Source organism: Carassius auratus, chromosome 22 (assembly GCF_003368295.1).
Source record: "Carassius auratus strain Wakin chromosome 22, ASM336829v1, whole genome shotgun sequence".
Taxonomy (NCBI): Eukaryota; Metazoa; Chordata; class Actinopteri; order Cypriniformes; family Cyprinidae; genus Carassius; species Carassius auratus.
This window is the reverse complement of record NC_039264.1, coordinates 2,898,637-2,921,483: the sequence shown is the minus strand read 5'-3', so window position 1 is coordinate 2,921,483 and position 22,847 is coordinate 2,898,637. Positions and strand designations below refer to the sequence as shown.

Here is a 22,847-nt window from a genome sequence, read left to right as displayed (position 1 = left end):
GTTTGCAGTAATCTCTCCATTCATTAATGTTATCGTCTCCTCTGAAACACATTCTCCTTTTTGTGAGGAATCTGTAAAAAAAAAAAAAAAAAAAAAAACCTTAAAAGATTATTGTTTGAAAATGTTTCGCTCAGATTTGGTTAATTTTACATGAATTATTTGGTCTTTTCAGATAGTCTAAGTTGTTCAGAGTTAATTTATCTTTATTCCACTAAATGATTTGAGCTGATCACCTCGGACGATAAATGTCTTGGAAATCACATTTCTCCCATTCCTGGAGATATTAAGTTTATAAATCCCAATTTGCTGCCCTAGGCAAGATTTTACCTGGCGCCCCATGCATCACAGCCCATTTCACCCTGTCATTGTGTTCATGATTTAGCATATATATATATATATATATATATATATATATATATATATATATATATTATACATACACACACACACACACACACACACACACACACACACACACGCGCACACATTACAGCAGAACTGTTTCCAACACTCATAATAAATCATCATATTAGAATGATTTCTAAAGGATCATGTGATATATTATTGGATGTGACTGGATGTCACAATGTGACACTGAAGAATGGAGTAATGATGCTGAAAATTCAGCTTTGCATCCCAGAAATAAATGATAATTTAAAGTATAATAAATTGAAAACAAATTATTTTAAATTGTAATAGTATATCACAATATTACATTTTTTCTGTATTTTTGATCAAATAAATGCAGGCTTGATGAGCAGAAGAAACTTCTTTCAAAAACATTAAAAATAGTAATGTTTCCAAACTTTTGGCCTGTGTCCCCCCAAAACTGCACAACTGTAGAGTAAAACATTAATAAAAAAGTGATAATAAAAAATGCGTCTTAAAACTGACATGATTGTACAAAATCACAGTCTGGGGACTCAGAACTCAGAACAACTGCTAACATTAATTTTAAGGTAAAAATAACTGCCATGAAATTATAGTATCTTACTCCTATCCAATAAATTGTTCTTTCACTACATCTCTTTACCTCTGTCTTTATCCTCTTCTCTTCTTTTTGGCACTGTATCTATCGCAGACTATGCTCATTTATAATGTGTCATGTAAATTCGGCCTTCCGTCACAATCAGGAAACTTTCACCGTGTCTAGAACTGGCGCGAGCCGCCAGGCCCGTTTCTACGAGCTGTGTGTTAACAAAAGCAGTGCTGTCTACATTGGATGCGGCGTCGGGCACGCTACACAACAAATTACCAACAACTGATCGTGCGCGCGCTATGTTTCTGACGCACTTCAAGCACTCGATGGGCGGGGGAAGATTGAAGAGCCGGACTTTTTTTTTTTTTGTTGCTTTATTTAGTAGTATTTCGAATTAATGGTTTTTAAATAGTAGCCTATTATAAAAAAAATGTAAAAAAAAAAATATTCACTCGTTCACTCATTCCGGCGCCCCTATGGATGAGTGGCGCCCTTAGCATTTGCCTATACCGCCTATGCCGCGGGCCGGCCCTGAATGGGTTTGTTGTCTGTGTTTACATTTACATTTAGTCATTTAGCAGAAGCTTTTATCCAAAGCGATTTATAAATTAGATTATATATATATGTAACATAGTTAAAAAGGTTCAGGTTAAATCCTACTAAATGTGAGTATGGTGCCACCTACTGTCACAAAGTGTACCTGCAGCGAACGCTAGTAATGACGAAGGATTATGGGTAATCCTCAAAGTAATGGAGGATTTCCCTTGAGGTAACGTGTCTATGAATGTCCGTGGACTAAACAGTGTTAACTCACTTTAAAAGCATGTAAAAGTTAAGCTAGATTTATTTTGGTTGTATAAGGTGTTGTTTATTAATTTCGCCATGTTTTTATAAAGTCAACCATCTGGTTATGTGTTTTATAGCCGATAGAGAGTCTCTCAAGTATAGCAAGCTAACTTTAAAATGATGCCGTCTTTCCAGAAAGATCATGCGCTGTTTATCCACATGAGATGACTACTCAACACTGTTTTCCTTTGTCATAAATGCAGGTATGTGACCATATGTTGATAGAAAGTGTTTTAATGTTTGAACATATGATTGAGGTATTTTATGCTGTTTGTCTGCCTCCAGTATGTTGAATTGTAACGAAGTTACATGATTGTTTACACATAAGTGACTGTTAACATAAAATGTAAAGGTAACTGTAGGAAATCTGTGTAATTACATTTTGTTGTTTTCCTCCTTGCAAGATTAAGAGGGATAATTTGATGTGTTTTAATTATTTAGTTTGAGTTTAAATTCATTATACGATCAATATGTCAAACTGTATTTTAATTTTGTGTAGAGCTTTAAGAGTAGTACATATGGGTAATCCTAAAAGTAATGGAGGATTTCCCTTGAGAAAGATCATGCGCTGTTTATCCACATGAGATGACTACTCAACACTGTTTTCCTTTGTCATAAATGCAGATGTGGAATAAACCTGCTGTTACCACAAACCTGACGGTGTCCCAGAGAGTATATTAGGCAGAAGACATAACACAGAGGTTACATATACACACACACTGTAAAAAAAAAGAGAAAAAAAAAGAAGTAAAAACAGTACAATGTAACGTAATAATTTGAAAAAAAAAAAATCCGTATTTGGTTTTTACTGGTGTTTTCCGTCATTTTTAATTACACTTTGCATTGTAGGAACTAGAAACTCGGTGGACTATCGGCGCGAAAACAGTGCTTGAGCAGAGGCCAGTCTTCATGGTTATAAGCTCGGTCAAAATATCATTTTAAAATCGGATTTCAGGTTTTGGGAAACGTTCTACACTTCCGAGGCAAATCATTTTTTGTTAAATGTAATTAGCTGCAACGTTAACTTCCCAGACAACAAGCTGTTTCGGCCCAGATCCGGCCCACATCTGGCCCACATGAAATCCATGTGGGCCAAATGTGGGCCGGATCTGGGCCGAAACAAGGCCCGGTTCCCCAAAACGTTCTTATCGCTAAGTAGTTCTTAACCTATTCCTTAACCTCTCTCTTAACCTTATGGCACGATTCCCGAAACGTTCGTACGCTAAGTATATCTTCTGTAAGTCACACTTTCGTGAGGTTGGACCATTCGTAAGCTCTCTCTTAGCGTTGTTTGAGCTCAAGATGCTGCTGTACAGCAGTCTTTAGAAACCAGCGCAGCGAAGTTCAAGTCAAACTATGGTATGTTGACAATGTTGTGGCTCAACAATGATTTTATGTTATTTTTTAAGACTCATAATAAATTATGTTCGCAATGGATACAGGCCTATTTATGAAGTTGACTTTATGTGGTATCAGAACTAATATGGTGGTAATTAGCCTAGGCTTTTTTGTAATGTAATTAAAGCGAATTGGCAATCACTTTTGATAATTAAAATCTGGCAAACAATCTGGCTCTAAATGGCTAAGATCTATAAATGGCGGTAATCAGGTGGTGTCCAGTAAGCGACCAACTATAGCAGCGATCCAACGTGTCCTTAATTGAATCAAAGACTGAGCCGGACGTGGAGACGTTTAGTCCATGTAATTTTTTTATTTGACAAAACTTAAGCCCTTTTGATATTTTGCCTGACGGGGCTATATTTAAAAAAAAAAATTCGCCTCCCGAGACAGCTCATTATGGAGCTCTACCTTCTCAGACCTGCGCTTGCCAGGCAAACGCGGAGTAATATTTGCTTTAAGCCCTGAAGTCCAGCGCAAGGTTTTTTTTTTTTTTTTTTTTTTGCTGTTACAGAGAGCTTCATCGAGTTCTTGGGAGAGGGCTACAGCCTAATCAAGACCTCTGTGTGGAGGTGCGTCCACACTGTCACCAAAGCCCTTCTGCTCCATGCCATCCATTACATCATGGTGGATGGCACACTCATCCCTATTGCCAATCCATCAGTGATTGATCAGGCGTAGGCTGCTTATCTCGAAAGGGAGACGTGGCCATAAAAGTGCAGGTTCTAGTGGACCACAGGGGTGTGATCTCCGACCTGGTGGTGCTGGTCACAAAATATAAAATATATTGGTAAATAATAGGTGAAATGTAATGTGTGTCAAGATGAGAGAATGTCTTTCTAAAATGTATTTTACACTGTTTATTACATTGACGATTGATGTTCCCTGCTCAATCGATCGGTGTTTGATTGTTTTTCCCTTTGGGAGTGTTCGCCTGTTTGGGGAGGGGGAGGGGGGGCGCTGCTCAAACAATACACCGACTCTGATGACTGAAGCAGCAGTAGCTCCGTGTCCTGTGTATTATTTATACTTTTATCTCCCCTCATCAGATATGGTACACATTAATTTTATAAGAATATGTCCTTGACATGTCAGAGAGTTATGACGAATGTAAATGAGAGTTTAAAGTGTTTAATGAGTTGTGTAAAAGTTCGCTTCGAGTTACGTCTGTGTCACGTGTGCTAGTTGTGCATTTCATGCTAATGATGGAGACCATGCCAAAGTACATGAAAAACAACCGCAGACTTGGCAACACTGGTTCAGGTGGAGCGGCAGTTACTACATAGAGCCGTAGTCTAACGACAGCTGACACAAAATCGCTTTCAAAATCGACAAAGAATCGCACCGATTTTAAAAGATTGTTTTAAAGAAGATTGTCAGTGAATTAAGGCTCTGTGTAGTAAATGCCAAACAATGTTGCCAAGTCTGTGGTTGTTTTTCATGTTCGCGGGTCTAAGCGACCCCAATACAAATAATGTGATATTTAGCCCCTAAAATGCGAACTTTAACAAGGCAACCATGCCATAAAACTTAAATTTTAATCCCGGAAAGCATTTTTTTTTTATCGGGGAACCTCCTGGAAGTGCGACTGGACTAATTTTGGACTAGTTTTGAGAAGCAACTGGGCAGGATTTGTTGTGAAAACCTGGCAACCTTGATCTGAACGCACGTGCTGGAGATATAAATTACAGGAGCGTCTTTACCGATGAGATGTACATGAAATTACATGTACATGATTTTTGCACAGCCCTACATATGAGCGTGAAGATAAGTGTGTTTGCACTCAAAATGTGTTAGAGAGAATAATTTTTGCTGACATATGAACACGTTGCATTGTCAGGGTTCATTTAAGTGTAAAACACAGGAAGAGTGGAAAATGTCACGTGTATATGTTAGAAATTTAGTATTTTATATTGTTTCATTTGTGAACACAGTAGTCAGTGAAAGACTGTATATATGTACTTCTTTTTTTTCTATATTGTGACTTCTCTTGAAGTGATGCTCTGTCATTTATTGACATAAATGTATTTGATCTGTTTTAAATGGTAAAAAAAACAATACACAGACTCTGATGATTGAAGCAGCAGCGGCTCCGTGTCCTGTGTATTATTTATGCTTTTATCTCCCCTCATCAGGCGGTGAGGGTACTACATGGCAAGGTCCAGCAAAACTTCAAGTTCCTCTGACGAGAGGCTTGGTGTCCTTTTTTACGTTGCTTCCCCAGCTTATTTTGTATCTAACTCTCTCTCTCTCTCTCTCTCTCTGTTTATTGTAGATAGGTTGCTTTTTATTGAAAACATAAACCAATTGCAATTGATACCGCATTAAACAGAAGTAACTGCAGCTGCTTCCCAATCAATTCTGATTGTAAAGTACCTTACCATTAATATAAAAGTGTATTATATAATTTTCATAAGTCGTTAAACCCATGTCAAGAAGCGGCACAAGTCGCACAAACGGGATAAGGAGGGTGGAAGATTAGCGAGGGATCCCCGGTACGTCTAACCGTCACAACATATGGTGTGAACATATTACTGACCATTTGATAATTCAATTTATAGTCTATATTCTACTGATAACTTAAAATATGTTAAAATAAATTTGCATAGAGCGTGTTGTCTTTCTTAACGCTGTATTGCACTATCGCGTGAAGTGGAAAATCGATTCCTGAGCAACCGATGCCAACTAATTCAGCACCCTCACTTTGGACAGCGCTCTTGTAACGTCGGACGCAAGAGGCAGCGTGCTAAGAAGCTTCCTAATGAACACTTCGGGGACACACACTTAGGAACATAAACAACTTTGGTTCTTTCGAGGTCTTCTTAGCGTGCTAACAGTGAGTGTTATCGGGGGAACGGGCCATGGTTGTTTACTATTAAAAACTGTTACTTGTGTGTGTGTAATGCACTGTCGTGTTAGTGTATTGAAGTGAGATCTAAGATGAAGAATAATAAACCCTCCGAACATTTACTGAAGGTTTTTTATTAATTAAGTAATTTGTTTATTTTTAGGTTCTGAAGTATCGTAAATAAATAATGAGTAGCCTACCTGAGGTGATAGAAAATTTGCCTTAAGAGATATTTTAAGATGCACATCCACTTCTTTCAGCTAAGACAAGGCAACATTTGGGCTGTCAGAGAAAATGTAATATACATCTAATCATAGCCGAAGAATAGACTAGTCATTAAACCGACAGCTAATGAATGACTACATATGTACATGAGCCTGAAAAAAAAAACTAATAGCCAACTCCTCGCCAATTTAAACATAAAAGCACAAAAGACATGAAAAGCTTTATTCAGCACCCGCGCGCTATTCGGTGTGCATGCAGACACCCACGTCTACAGCTCTTAAACACCGAACTGAGTCTCTTCTTGTTCTTGAAATGACAAATAGCCTACATACAAAATCTCGAAAGTACGAAAAAACGGTCGGTTATGTCTAGTGACAGTTGAGAAAGAAATGGAATGCGTATCATGTTGGTTGTAATATCTCCTTAGGGTACAGTGCGCTCACATTGAATTGTTTATTAACTTTTAAAGATGTGACTGAAAGTTCAATGCAATCGGAGATATCGTCTTTTAAAACTATGACAGCTTAACGCCTAAAAACGGCTGGTAAGGGACTACAACGAGCTTCTTTCCCAGGTCTTTTACTCACAAACCCATTTATTTATAACAATAACCTATTTCATATTTTTATTTAAAAAAAAAAAAAGTAATCACAAGTAAGCCTTTGCTGATTTTGCCAATCGGGGGTATTTGTGGTCGTTAGTTTTCCACCAGTCCATGGGGTCGATGTGGTGGGCACGTGTCCTGGCAGTAGGCTACTCATTTAATTCGGATGTATTTCTGCTTTACCAAACAAGACAGCGATTGCAGATGCAGACAGTTTAGTTTGGGTCTTTAATGGCAAATTTGACACATTTCGTTAGAATTCTTTAATAATTTAATTCAGAAATATGACTGGGATAGTTTGTTTGTTAAATTCAAGTTTGTTTTTTAAATAGTCTACAAAGCGGCCAGCGCAAGACGAGTTGAGCATTTTTTTTTATCAGTTTATCCTTCTCAAATAAATAAATAAAGAAGATTAGCGTCATTATATTTTAGGAATAAAGTCAAAATAACGATAATAAAATCATGTTACATTGCATGAAGTAAAAGTGAATATATTTTTAACCATATTCCGCCAAAAAATATAAAAAAAGTATGTGGCACCTGTCATTGTTCACATTTAACACGTAGGCTAAAACAGCAATAGGCTTACTGACGAATTTTAAACTCAGTGATTTATTTGACGAGACACTCGTTTGTTTTAAATTGTTCTGAGGTTTTTTCAACACGCACTCAAATATTCGTTTTTATTTCGTGCTGCAAATATTAAACAGAAAAATATAATTGATTCACGTGCCGCTTGAAAGGAGATAAATGCAAATAAAGAGCGTAAAAAAACATTTATTGTTTGTATCTTCTTAAAATTGACAGAAGGCTGAGGCGTTGTGTTATAATAAAAGCTTGTGAATAGTCAGATATAATTTACTTCAGAAAACATAACAGAGTCGATTTTTTTTTAATATATGGGCGGTATGTTTATGGTTATCAACCAGTGAAATATTTTTTTTTTCTTTCAGAAAATAAAAATCATTGTAATGCAGCTAACTCGTAATCACGATTAATACGTTTGAAACAGAGAGTTAATACACTGTGGTTTATTAATTTCAGTCGTTTGGGACGGCGGTGACACAGAAGACCCTCTCACAACATATTGCTTTATAGATTGCGTTTGGCGCTCAGAAATCTTTTGTGCTTTTATGTTTAAATTGGCGAGGAGTTGGCTATTAGTTTTTTTTTTTTCAGGCTCATGTACATATGTAGTCATTCATTAGCTGTCGGTTTAATGACTAGTCTATTCTTCGGCTATGATTAGATGTATATTACATTTTCTCTGACAGCCCAAATGTTGCCTTGTCTTAGCTGAAAGAAGTGGATGTGCATCTTAAAATATCTCTTAAGGCAAATTTTCTATCACCCCAGGTAGGCTACTCATTATTTATTTACGATACTTCAGAACCTAAAAATAAACAAATTACTTAATTAATAAAAAACCTTCAGTAAATGTTCGGAGGGTTTATTATTCTTCATCTTAGATCTCACTTCAATACACTAACACGACAGTGCATTACACACACACAAGTAACAGTTTTTAATAGTAAACAACCATGGCCCGTTCCCCCGATAACACTCACTGTTAGCACGCTAAGAAGACCTCGAAAGAACCAAAGTTGTTTATGTTCCTAAGTGTGTGTCCCCGAAGTGTTCATTAGGAAGCTTCTTAGCACGCTGCCTCTTGCGTCCGACGTTACAAGAGCGCTGTCCAAAGTGAGGGTGCTGAATTAGTTGGCATCGGTTGCTCAGGAATCGATTTTCCACTTCACGCGATAGTGCAATACAGCGTTAAGAAAGAATGATGATTCCACAATGAAACCAGATGATTATTAGGAGGTAAAGAGTCTTTCCCAGTCTTGCTCCTGCACCGTGGCTTGTTATTTCAGCAGTTGTGCATGTCATGCATCTTTCTGTTTAGGCAAACCCACAAACATTAGGAATAAAAACAAAAATACACTTATAAAAGTGGTTATGCTTTGACCAAAAGAACTGTAGTACACAAACTAAAATTGATGACCAAAAGTAGAGTTATTATAACACACCTTTGACCACCAGCTGTGTGCTGCGCTCAAGTCCCAAATCTGGGACAAAACAGAGATACGTTCCTCCATCAGAGAGCTGAAGATCGGTGAGTTTGAGAAAGATGTTCCCCTTCTTGAGCTCCTCGTGTAAAACTTCTGCTCTGTTCTTATACGCTTCATCCTGCTCCTTTACAGAAATGTTTCCATTGATAATATCAAATACATTCCTGACGTCATCGTGTCTCCAGTGGACTGTCAGCGGTTTATCTTCAAGCACAATACTGTTTTGACTGCAATTCAAGATGACAGAGTCTCCTTCAGTGACTTCAACAACCTGATGGAGAGAGACTAGAAAACATTGCTTTGTTTAGAATTAAAATTAATTATTGACTAATAACTTTTGGGGTCCAAAGGTTTGAGAACCAAAGTGGTTTTGTTTTGTTTTTTAAGAAATTGAGTGCTGTTGATTATGTGACTCTTTGAACAGAGTCAGACAGTCATCATTTCATTTTTTTTTTTTTTTGAACAAACTGTTTTGCGGATAGTTCGCAGTTAAAAATGTAATAAATAATAAATTACAATGTAAAATAAATAAATAAATTGGTCTCAAACCTTTGGACTTCCTTTCCTCTGTTCTTACCTGAACCTGTTAACAGTATGAACACTGAAATGATACAGCACCTGTAAACCATAAAGAAAAAATATTAAAATAAAATATAAAAAATAATAACAAAAACTAATACTATCCTGTCAGCATACAGCAAAAATTAAGCTTACTTAATTTAAATCTCACATGTTGTAAACTAATTTTCAACAGAAGTTGCTAAAGGCAAGTCAGTTGAATGTTAAAAGCTGACAAATTGACATTGTGCCATTGAATAGAATACACAATTATACTCACATTTACTGGCCATCGCTTGTTTTTTAAGCATTACAATTTTTTTATTAAAAAATACTGAACATCTCATTAAAATATAATTTGAAATATGTTCATTTAGATTTTTAAAAGTAATACAAAACATTTTTTTATGATTTGATTTTTTTTTTTTTTGAAAACAACAAACACGTGTATTAAAACACGTGTAACACATGTGGTTTAAATATCCTCACATCCCAGAAAAAAAGTTGCCTATGGTATGTCAAATCAATAGAGAGAAAAGAAATAATCAAATCTATTTTAAATGCTGAGCATTTAATTTACCATATTAAAAGTAAATTTCAGGCTTAAGTCGTTTATTCATCTTGATTTAAAATTAGGCACCTAATTTGAAACAAACAGAAAAATCCCTCCAAATCCCACGAGTAGACTACACTGTAAGACTTACACTTACAATTTACAATAATGAATGAAAGACCGTGATATATTGCATATAACAATAAAGCCTTACCGTCGGCACATGTTAGACGATGTCGGGGTTACTGCCAGACTCAAAAGAAATTCACTATGAATCACGAGGGATTTATACATGCGTCAGGCAAAATTACACGCCCCCAGAGTTTCAGGTCAGTAACACGTTTGAAGGAAGCAATGCCAAGAAGAAACAAAATAACATTACATGGTAACTGAAATATTAATTAAATGTCCATTGTCTAAAACCCCTTCGAAATCCCAAGAGTAATACAGCTATTAACAGTGTTGGGAAGGTTACTTTGGAAATGTAATAGGTTACAGATTACAAGTTACCCTGTTTAAAATGTAATAGTAGTGTAACTTTTTCAATTACTTTATTAAAGTAAAGTAACTAAGTACTTTTGAGTACTTTTTGATTACTTTTCTAAATTTGTGAAAATTAAAGAATAATAAATAAAAGCATATACATCAACTTAAATACAGTTATCTAATAAGCATGTGACGTATTCTGTGTAATAAACTCCTGAAACATTGGTGTTTTTTTTTTAACTGCTGTCTCTTTGTATATGATGATAGTTTTCTCAAAATAAGTAAAATGCACATGAAGTGACACAGAGCAGTTCTAGAAATTATGTGTATGTGCTTGTGTACTCATATATTGAGACGGCAGAGGTTGAAAACACTGCGAGCTTCAGTAGGCCTATAGTAAATGAAACCATGTCTTTGCCATTAATTTACAGGAGGGGCGGACTGGGAAAAAAATTCAGACTGAAAAATTCTCACAAAAAATAGTTTTGTCCATGAATTTGTTTGTATATGGACCTGACATAAAAAAGATTTAAATCTTTAATTTGGGGACATGCAAAATAATTAAAAGTTCTCTCCTGAACTGCACCTTCACTTCCGTTTTTCTCTTCAGTCTCTTTATTTTGCCGTGTTATCCATCTCTCTCATGACTTTAATACTCAAGATTGAACAAAACTATACTTTACAATACAATACTGCAATATCTTTATAGAAAAATCCTAATACTGTACACGAGTCATGTTTTTCCCTTACAAAAATTGACCATGCTTTTATTAGCCTATATAAAAGTAAAATAACCTTGTTTTGTTTTTGTGCAAATGGATTTGTATTTATTTTTAAATAAACACATTTGTAAAATAATTTTACATTTCTGGTTACCACAGTTAAACAATAGTAACCATTTTCTCTGGATTTATAGTTAAATATTAAAATTTTAATTTTCGTAAGGGTTGTGTTGTTGTCTGTCGTAGCTCCCCCTAAACCTATATTAAAAAAAAAAAAAAAAAACGGATTTTTACTAAATTACTACTGTAACATTACAAAAGATAATAATGATGTCCTTTATATAGTATTTTGAGTGATGACTGATGAGCAACGTGCTACTGCTTGATTAAATAAAAAAACAAAGACAAAAAACCATCTTTACAGATGAAACTGACCTGAAACCCTGAACAGTAGTTCTGCTTCTCTGCTCCAGCTGTGCGCTTCCACAGTCCACTATTCTCTCTCTCTCTCGCATTGATTACTCCGAGTCTGATCCAAACCGGTTGGCGGAGGCGCGCGAGTCATGACTCCATGATTTATTAGAGATTAATTATCAAATGGTGGATTCGCAAACGATCGCTTTAGTACATTCGGCAGGTAATTATACAATAATGATATTAAATAGTGGGGCAAAATCGGCTGCCAGGCCACCGGGAATTGTCCTGGTTCTCCCGGTGTCCAGTCCGCGCCTGATTTCCAACACGCAGAATGTGAAAGTAATATATTACATTTTGGGGGCTTAATATTCACAGACACTAGTCCATGTCATGTTTTGATTCAAGTGTACTGACCTACTTTTGATTTAATCATCCAAAATGTGGCATATTCCGTCCGCGTTAGGCGTTCCATTTTTCTGACTGGATTCTACGAACCAGACTGTGTTTCTGCATCCCGGTTATTATTAGGGCGTATGTCTTAGAATAGTCAGTGCAATTTGGGAAAGAAATCAGTTAAATCTGTATGTGGATGTGTGTAAATATTCAAATGTAATCCCCTTTGTAATCGTTAAAAAGTTCATAAGTAACTGTAATTTAATTACTCATTTTTTGCAGTAACTGTAATTAATTACAGTTACAATAATTTTGTAATTAAATTACGTTACGCCGTTACATGTAACTAGTTACTCCCCAACACTGGCTATTCATAATGCAAGACTGGTGTATATCAAATAGGCACTTATTTAACTTCGCTCGTTTCACAATGAGTCTACATTGTATGCTACAGAAGCCCCAACTTACCGTAACTTAACTTCTGTCACTTTAAGAACCATCCACCCAAAACTCCAGGGCCCGTATTCATAAAGAATCTTACTGCAAAAAGTAGCTCCTAGTGACAAAATTCTAAGAAAATTCTTAGAAATGTGGGCGTTTACTCTTAAAATTAAAGAAAAAATCCTAGTAAAGAGAAAAGTCATTCAGAAAGCATCTTATCCCTTAAAAGAGGTCTTAAGGTAAAATTTGTTATGAGCACAGACGAGGACTTTTAAGAGTCTTAAGAGTTTCTTTAGCAGAGGAGAAAATAGCAGAGAGACGAAGAGACAGAAGAAATGTGTTGCAGACAATGGATGACAGTGAGTTAATAAGACGCTATAGATTATATAATAATTTATCATTTAACATACAAATTAAAGTAATCACTACATTACAATATTTGGCAACTGGGAAAATGCAACAATGCAATAGTGATGATTTGGGTCTGTCACAACCTTCTGTAAGCAGAGTGATCACACAAACAATTACAGCCCTTTCAGAACATCTTATTGTGTCGCAGTTCATTTATTTTCCACTGGACATTCCCACCTTGCAGGCTCAAAAAACTGCATTTATGAACATAGCAGGCTTATAGGTGCGCACAGGCAGGGAGAATGAACCATTAATAGTTTGTGCTATACGCTCTAATGTCTGCTTCTTGTCCCTTGCTGTGACACCCGGCCCGAATTATCCTTTAAGAATGGCCTTGTGTTCATCCACTAACTGGGCTAACGGTAAAGACTCTTCCTCTGTCCAGTTTGACTTTCTCGCCCTTCTTGGTTTTGATTCCTTGTTTGATACATTACAACCAACATTCAAACCGCCACTTAAATAGGACAGCAATCACTGTAATTAGGAAGAGTGGAACAATTTTTATCATTCTAAGCCAATCAAATACCTTATAGGAAATTACAAGCATGGTAAATAAAAAAAAGGACTTAGATACACACATATAATGTGTGTGTGTGTGTGTTTGTTTGTGTGTGTGTGTGTGTGTGTGTGTGAAAAGATTCTTTATGAATACGGGCCCAGATTTCAGACTTTGTTTTAAAGGCCCTGTTTTTCGTGCTTTTTTGAAGCTTTGATTGTGTTTACCATGTGCAATATAACGTGTCCATGTTTCGAGTGTAAAAAAAACAGTATTTTTCACACAATTCACCTTTCTGTATACCACTGTTTTCACTGTCATAAAAACGGGCTGATGACTTCCTTGTTCTACAAAGCCTCTCCTTCAGAAATACATAACGAGTTCTGATTGGGCCAGAGGTTCCTGTGTTGTGATTCGACACCAGCTTAGCGCACACCCTCCTGGAAACTTGATTGGGCTAGTTTTGGAGTAGTTTTGAGAAGCAAGTGGGCAGGATTTGTTTTGAAAACCTGGCAATCCTGATCTGAACCATAGACAGTAAAAGAACGCATGTGCTGGAGATGTACTTATAATCACAGAAATTTTACAGATATTATTTATACCAACAACATTACACACTAACTAAAGTTTAAAACATGGGATCACGAAGAACGGGACCTTTAATAATTCATCTGTTGGATGAACTACGTTATCAGCAAATCTATTCCTAGACAAAGGGTTTTAAAAAGACTCTGAGTCTTCTGCAAATGTTAAAATGTTGGCTGCATCCGAAAACTGAAAAATGCTGCCTTCGGAGGACGCATTCCAAGATCATGAGGCATCAAGGCACGTCCAAATTCAAAGTTATCTTCACTTCCTGTCTCCTGAGATTCATTTTTCAGGCCGATTTCTGAAGGCAGCATAGATGTATACTTGGCTGCCTTTGATATCCCACAATCCTGTGCGTTCCATTCCATGAGAGTTACGGCAAAAAAATAAAGATGGCGTCTGAAAGTTGCGGTCGGTGGTCAGTTTGTGTGTAAATGTATGTTTCTGATCAATGTTTTTAACTTTTTATGCCATTTCTAACGAGAAATTAATATAGCAGTAATGAAATATACACTTAGTTATCACCAAAGCTCTCTATATTTTGCTGTAGATCATTAAACCATTACTCCGCCTTAGAAGCCTGTCCAAAATCAGTTTCATGAGGTGCCTTCATGCAAAAACACTACCTGCAAAGTCATTGCCTGATTAGACAGCAAGGCAGCAAGTCACCTGCCTAAGTTTTCGGATGCAGCCGTTAAATGTTTCCCAAACTTTTCTTCTTGTTTATTGTCGTCTTCAGGTGCATTCCCGCCCCCTACTGGGTTGGAGTGTGGACCATTGATGGACTTGGATGAAATAAAACTAATTGGAAAAGTAGCCGGATACTATTCTACTTTCTATTCGCATTGAATCATTCTGCTCTTCTCAGAAATGTTTCTGAAGTCCGAAATGCTGATGACAATGTGTTTCCGTTGAGCTGAAAGACGCTGATCCATTTCTTCATACAGTGAAATGTATGTTAAGAGAATTGGTAATGTTCATTTGACTAATTTTCTTACATTCATCGTTTTTAGTAATATCAATGAATAATATGTGTATGATCCTATTTTTTGGACAAACAGAAGTGTAGTGGGACATTTGTTGTTTTATGTCAGTTCATGCTTTTTTTTTACCACTAGGGATGTTAAACGTGGAAATGTTTCTTGGTTTTGTCAGTGGAATTGAAAAGTGATAATATTCCGATAATATTCCGATAATAGTCTTATAAGGTCATCTGTTGTAATCATGGGCAGGTTTGACTCTGGAGAAGGCTTCAGGTCCGATATCTTCTCATTAGGTTCTGGAAGAAAAGAAGCATAGAAAATAAAAAATAGTCTAAGAGTTCCTATCGATCTAATTATTAAATTAGTCCCCCATTACAGCGATTAGTAACCATTCACAATAAATTATGAGATGCTGACAAAGACAGAAAAACTGCATAATACCAATAAAATTAAACTGTATTTTCTTTCTTTTACGATCTCTCTTTATTAGTAAGACAAATATTACTTTAAAAGACTTGCCCTCCTCACATGAGCAACAACACTGAAGGTGTGAAGGACGACCATCTCTTCTCTGCTGGTGATGTGTAGTTTATAATATCCAGAATGTTCAGGTGTGATGTTTGTGATGAGATTCGGTATCGAGGTCTAGTTTCAAACTCTCTTTGAATTGTTGTATTGTTTCATCATATAGCTTAACCTCATTGTTTGTTTTATTCAGTGTAGTTATTGAAACAAATTTAGCACAACCGCGTTCTTTAGAAATCTGCAGACTTCCACCATATCAATCTCGTATTTCAGTAAGATCAGTGTGTAGTGTGACAGATTGACCCTCAATCACTGGCACTGATGTGATTTTATCCTCCTTGAGAAGCACACCTGGAGAATAAACAGAAACAGTTTCTCAGATGGAGATCGAATTCGATTTACATCCACATATTTTTATGCACATTTGGGATATCGCATTAAAAGTTACTGCACCAGTTTTCCTGGAAGTGACAATGGAAGAACATGGATGGATATTTATTTGTAAATATTTAATTCAATATTCCAATTTAATTCACAACTTTATACAAAAACCAAAATCTCGTCCAACCAACCTTGCGACTTCCTACAGCTCATATAATAATAATTTATTGTTCGTAATGTCAGTCTCTAAACGCATGACATACCCACGACACAAATTTAGGATAATACAATTTTTGTTGAGACATGAAATGTTTCATGAAATGAAAACTTTGTTTTTGTAATATGGTTTAAAGCTTACAAAAACATTTATTACGACATTCGACTAACTTATTATTTTATTTTTTTGATTAATACCGAGAGACCGTAATATATTATTTCCCAAAGCGTGGAGTATAATTGAGAAAGTATTAACATGTTGTAGCCTGTGCTAATGTCAAGTTTAACAGAGCAAAAGGAAGCACGGGTGAATGTTAAACGTCTGACACACATTAATAAAGTAGCCTACGCTAACTATAAAAGATCGTTTTACCGTTAGTATATGACTAAGTATGAGTAAGACAGAAGGCTGACTAATTTCGAAAGCGACTCATGATTTTTATTTTCCAATGAAAATCATAGATATGTAAGCTGTGTCCCAAAGTTGAAGGACACGGACGAAGGTCCCTCCGAAGTGCGTGAGATGCTCCGCATTCGCAGGATTTCCTAATTCCGCCACCCAATAAGCGCTTTCTCGCATAGCACTGGTACGAGAGGAGCACTGACGAGAGGACAGCCCTGACATGATAGGGGAGCCAGAATTGCTCATTTTTGTTTTTATGTTTTACGTCATGGAGGAGACGGTGTTGTACCTCAGGCTTAGCCAAGACCGAGGCCAGGGAGGTTACACTGGTTTTTTAATAAAACTGAATAAACTGATTATATATATATATATATATATATATATATATATATATATATATATATATATATATATATATATATATATATATATATATAGCATAGTACAGCTGGCAGTGCTCTGTTTGACCGGTCCCAGTCCTGCAGATGCAGTCTTTCATATAGTTAGCAATAATGTATTAATATTTTCACAATAAATGTTGTTACTTTCATTTTCAAAAATATGCACGTCTTTTACAACATTATGCATTGTTGTAGATTAAACTACCCAACAGTATATTTAGTAGTGCAGAAGTAATATTAATGTAAAACCATCTTGACTAATTATTTTTCAAAACAATACTGTATACTTTTACCTTTATTCTCAATACCTTAAGCATATCAGAGTATGCAAGATAACACTTTTACTTAAAGGACTGTTCAGCAAAAAATTAAAATTTCACCCTCAAATTAAGAACAGTAATAAAACACCAGAAAATGGAAAAACTTATGAAAAATTTTAAAGGCAGGTTTGCAATCTTAACATTAGAAAATATGACATAGCGGGCATGCGTACAAGATACTCAAGTGCTAAAGTTTGGTTTAAACATTTGTAGACATCTCTTGCATGACATCACTTTAAAAAAAAAAAACAGAGGGAAAGACTATTGTTTTATATAGTCTCTGTCTTATTGTTTGTGGGCTTTATGTAAAAAACTAAAATAAACTTTCACTAGTCATTGAAGTAAATGAAAACACAATACACATTTTAATGTGAAGCCCTCTCCACACAACTCTCACCTTCCACTGTGGTCATATGCGCACAAGTGATTCTGGGATATGGTAGGGTGCGAAGTGTCCATCAGATGTACACTTTATTTTCATGGGAAATGAAGGGTGCATTTGAAGTCGCTTTCGAAATTCGCCAGCCTTCGTTGCGCCGCCCTTTCAGAGTGTGCATTCTGACCATAGACAGTAGAAGAAAGCTCATTTACAACTGTGTGAAACAACGCAACCTTTAGATTATCAACTAGAGAGCAGAAAACGTTCAGACATGTTATGAACACTGTTATGTTCATTAATAAACAAAGTGATCCTCTGGCTCAGTGGTAAAGCATTGCTTTAACAGCACAAAAGGTTGTGGAATCGATTCCCAGAGAACACATTAGGTAATTTTTTTTTTTTTTTAGTAGCTTTGGATAAAAGTTTTGCTAAAATGCATAAAAATACAAATCATTAAAATTAACTCTACAAAATGTAACATACATGCAGTGTAAAAAACCTGAATATCCAAACATTTAATGTTAATTTGGGAGTTTAGATGGCTGTAAAAAAAAGAAAGAAAGAAAAAAAATACAACTATGTTCCATTGTTTTCCATTGTGTGTACTCTTCGGTCATCATCAAGGCCAATCCTCTGACTCTCGGGTCTTCTCTTCGGGTTCTTTAAGAAAACAAAAAAGCAAAGGTAAAAAAAAAGGTGATTAGAGGTTCCCATCAATGTAAAAATCAACTCATTACAGTGATTTATAATTCTGATTGAGGATTTGCATGAACCTATTCACCGTGACTAAGAATACTTGATAAAATGACAGACAGAAAAATGCGTCTCTTGTTTTTTGAAAATTATTTTTAATCTTCTTACATATGCTTGCCATAATTAATAGTTTAACAGGTACAGGTCTTATAAAGACACTTGATGAACTGTACTCACATAAAAAGCAACACTGAATGTCGTGGAGTTCTTCAGTCTGTCACTGGTGATGTGTAGTTTATAATGTCCACAGAGTTCATTTGTGATGTTTGTGATGGTCAGAGATCCAGTGTTGTGGTCCAGATGCAATCTGTCTCTGAATCTTTCTTCATTGCATAGGTTTTCCTCGTTATTTGTTTTATCCCATTTAGCTATGACTGTAAACACAGCCTCTTTGTTTCCACTGGAATCAGCAAATTTCCACCAGACCAGCTCATCGTCCTGGATTTCAGTGAGATCGCTGTGTAGCGTGACAGACTGTCCTCTCATTGTTTTCATCAACTTAATTTCATCTTTCGCGATAAAATAACCTTGAGAATAGACAGAGATAAACATGTCTTTTTCAACAAATCTCTTTCTACTTATTTTCCTGATTTCTGTAATTGTGACTGACTTTGATAAATCCAGCAGATGCTGTTGTTTATAGTATGAAGTCTGCAGTGTGAATAGAACAATTCATTTACTACTTTCTCATTACAAGGCTTTCTAGATCTTGAATATTAAATGTTGAATGGTATTGGGAGAAAAATTTATTTATTTTTCTTTCTTAGAAATTCTAAATGCTGGATAAAGTTATTTTGATCATTTTTCCTCCATCAGAGTTTCCACAGCCGTCTTAAAGTTCTGTAAGGTATAGTCACATTGCCTATCCATTGGTTTACCTCAGGTTTCACCATTGTTGTACTTCTGTGCTTTTAATAGCTGAACTTGATTTTCAAGATTTCAAGATTTTTATTTGTCCCATACATGGTTATATGGAGATCATATGACCAGCAGTGAAATCTAAGTCAGGTACGCACCATGGACAGTGCAATTATTAAAGAATACAAACACAAGAAAATAATACAAAATATAAATATGAATATATAATCTTATATACAAAATATAAGATATGGAAAAAGATAAAAATAAGAATTAAATAAAAAGCTTTAAAATAAAATGCACAGGACAGTATACCTTAGACTTAATAAATATTAAGATGAGTACAAGATGAATGTACATGGGAAGAATGTGCAAACAGGTTGTACAGGGTTTTTACATAGCGGCAATAGAGGTAAAAAAAAAGAGTTAATAAATAAAAATTAAAAAGTATAGAAATAGCAAGTGACAATGTCAATATATTCAGTATCTTACTGATTTTTTGGGTCCAACATGCAGTATGAAAGGGGCTTAAGGCTGCTGTTGTCTCTTCCTGAAGTCCACAATCAGCTCTTCAGTTTTACTCACATTCATATAGAGACAATTTTCCTGGCACCATGATGTGAGTTTCTCTACCTCATTCAAGTATGCGTTCTCATTATTGTTGGAATGGAGGCCCAGAACCATAGTATCATCAGCAAATTTGATTATAGATGTGGAGCTGTGCGAAGACACAAAGTCATGTTGTAGAGAGAGTAGAGAAGAGGTCTCAGGACACAGCCCTGTGGGGCTCCTCCATTCAGGCTGATGGAGCTGGAGGTGTACTGGCCTAGTTTCACCACTTGAGGTCTGGTGGTGAGGAAATCAAGAATCCAGTTGCATAATGAAGAATTCAGGCCAAGGTCCATGAGTTTAAAAGCTAGCTTGATGGGGACTATAGTACTGAAAGCTGAGCTATAATCGAAAATAGCACTCTTACATAGTTCCCATTGCTGCTGTCAATGTGCGTGAGAGAAGACTGCAGGACGTGAGAGATGGCATCTTCAGTGGATCTATTGGGGTGATAGGCAAACTGAAGAGGGTCCAAATTATCAGGAATGGAGGAGCAGATGCTGTTCTTTATGAGTTTCTCAAAGACCTTCATGACTGTTGACGTGGAGGTGGTTATTCAGGTAGCCATTGTTCATCTAGACGTTCCAGAGAATCTCAGATGGCCATGTTGGGTTGCAAGATAAAGTCCAATCGGTGTCCAATGTTCAAAAGTGTTCCTTTGTCATAAGTGATCACTGCAGACAATATGTGTGTAAAAAGAGAGAGCAATATAAAGTGCAAAAGTAAATACAAACACAATCGAAGTGAAAGCGACCTGGAAAGCATCCGAACTCAGTGGTGCCATCTTGAAATGTTGTAAATAAGCATCCGTACTTGGGATAAACAATTTAGGTTTCATCGCACAATGAATAATGTTCATGTTTACAGCAGTGGTATCTTTGTAATCATATCAAACTTAGAAAGTTCGGAACCATAAAATGTATTAGTTGTACAGTAACTTACTGTTTTTTGAATGTTTCTCCTGATCAGGCGTTTCTGCACCTGCTGAAAAAAAAATGTCTCGTAGCAATAAAAACATAGTTAATTTAAGCTGTAGAGTTAACACAATGAGATATCACTGTGTCAGTGGACAGAATCAAGCCATATATAAACACAAGAGTCATAGTTAAATAGTCTCTCACCATTAGTCAGCCAGATGTGTTCTTCTCCATCAGGTTGGCCTAAATAAAAATAATCACTTAATTACAGGAATTATGTAGAAATACATGAATCCATTTGAACAAAACTGTGTTTTGCACAATAAAACTATTATTTTTTATATTATTTTAGGGGTAACAATTACCTTGATTAGCCTCTTGTTTAGATGTCCTTTGGTGATAGTAATAGAAAATACAACAGAAAACTGCAACCACAGCCAGAGCAAAAAAGTAAACCAGCTCTATATAATGTGTGGACGAATCTGATGTTGTAATGGAAAGAGAAATATGTATCACTAACCAAACTGAATCAGTAAGAGGCCGTTCACACTGAACACACCAATGAACAATATGATGATGATGATGATGTAGAACATTTTGAAGAGTTACTGATGATGACAGGAACAGACAGATGAGCTGAAAACATGAGAGAATAAGTCTATAATGGATACATAATCAAACAAAATACATTGCAAAAACTACTCACTAGAAGAAACAATAATGCTGAATTTCTTGGGCAGGACTTCTTTTCCACCAATGATCTGCAAAAATCCATATAATCCAGCATGTTCCTCTGAGGAGTTTGTGATGGTCAGAGATCCAGTCTGACTGTCCAGCTTCAGTCTGTCTCTGAATCTTTCATCAGGACCATCATAATATGAGATCTTATTAATCAATCTGTTTATTTGAGCTATACGAGTGCTGTCAGATCCAAATGTCCACAGTATCAGCTCAGCTTTCTGTATTTCAGTAAGATCAGTGTATAAAGTGACAGAATCTCCCTCCATCACTGACACTGACTTCACTTCATCCATATAACCAAACACACCTGCAGAAGAGAGACCGCTTGAGAGATTCAACCTGAACAAATTCAACTGAGATCACGGAGTTCATCACGAATCATCCTTATAGTAAAATATTGGTGTGTGGATATAAAATATTCACAGGTTCAGACCATTATAAAGTTCATATTTTGTTGTTAATGAGGCTTAAATTGAACTTTAGGAGCAAAATAAAGTCTCTCATTTACTGTGTGAAACAGTGCAACCTTTAGATTGTCAACTAGAGGGCATAAAACGTTCAGACATCACTGTTATGTTCATTAACCCTGAACAAAGTGTTCTCAGTGGTAGAGCATTGCGTTGGCAGCGCAAAAGGTTGTGGTTTCGATTCCCAGAAAACACGTGTTAGGTAAAAAATGTTAGACTAAATGCACTGTGAGTCACTTGGATGAAGGTGTTTGCTAAAATGCAAAAAAATACAAAACATTAAAGTTTTTCTTACAAACTATAACAGACATGCAGTGTAAAAAACATGAAATTACAAACAGGGTTAGAAAAAATGACAACAGGTTATTTGGGCTCCATATAATGCTGTCAGATCCAAATGTCCACAGTATCAGCTCAGCTTACTGTATTTCAGTAAGATCAGTGTATAAAGTGACAGAATCTCCCTCCATCACTGGCACTGACTTCACTTCATCCATATAACCAAACACACCTACAGAAGAGAGACTGCTTGAGAGATTCAACCTGAACAAATTCAACTGAGATCACGGAGTTCATCACGAATCATCCTAAAATATTGGTGTGTGGATATAAAATATTCACAGGTTCAGACCACATTTCAAGTCCCTCAGGATATTTTGTAGAAACAGGAACAACAAAATATAAAGTGGCCGTAAGAAAAAGTGAGTTGCAGTTAAGATCGCTGAATAGTTCCCAAATATTGGACAAACATCAACACAAGCATTTTTGAGTTTAAGCTTCATAAAACAGATCAAAACATTGCTTCAGACATTTAATTTGTTAATTATATTCAAATCATTTTTAAATATTAAGACCAT

General features: G+C 35.9%; 1 protein-coding gene and 1 long non-coding RNA gene across 2 annotated transcripts; both read right to left on the bottom strand.

The window, feature by feature from the left end:
- Window positions 1–8,661: 8,661 nt before the first annotated feature.
- LOC113040747 (V-set domain-containing T-cell activation inhibitor 1-like) lies at window positions 8,662–10,308 on the bottom strand. The gene is made up of 4 exons (XM_026199004.1): window positions 10,298–10,308; window positions 9,550–9,590; window positions 8,931–9,257; window positions 8,662–8,798 (listed from the first exon to the last, which is right to left on the bottom strand). Exons 1-4 carry the CDS (start codon window positions 10,306–10,308, stop codon window positions 8,677–8,679), a joined length of 501 nt encoding a protein of 166 aa, XP_026054789.1. The 3' UTR covers window positions 8,662–8,676.
- A 7,126-nt stretch (window positions 10,309–17,434) lies between these two features.
- LOC113039393 (uncharacterized) lies at window positions 17,435–21,952 on the bottom strand. Its single transcript, XR_003274982.1, has 6 exons — window positions 21,148–21,952; window positions 20,987–21,025; window positions 20,808–20,849; window positions 19,749–20,539; window positions 18,576–18,925; window positions 17,435–18,305 (listed from the first exon to the last, which is right to left on the bottom strand). It is a non-coding gene; the product is annotated as an uncharacterized LOC113039393 (long non-coding RNA).
- Between the last annotated feature and the right edge of the window lie 895 nt (window positions 21,953–22,847).

Bases quoted from the DNA above. Each gene is read 5' to 3' on its own strand.
- LOC113040747 (XM_026199004.1), bottom strand. The intron at 9,258-9,549 runs GTAAGAACAGAG...AATGTTTTCTAG, and splicing joins CATACTGTTAACAGGTTCAG to TCTCTCTCCATCAGGTTGTT. The intron at 8,799-8,930 runs GTGTGTTATAAT...TTGCCTAAACAG, and splicing joins CACACAGCTGGTGGTCAAAG to AAAGATGCATGACATGCACA.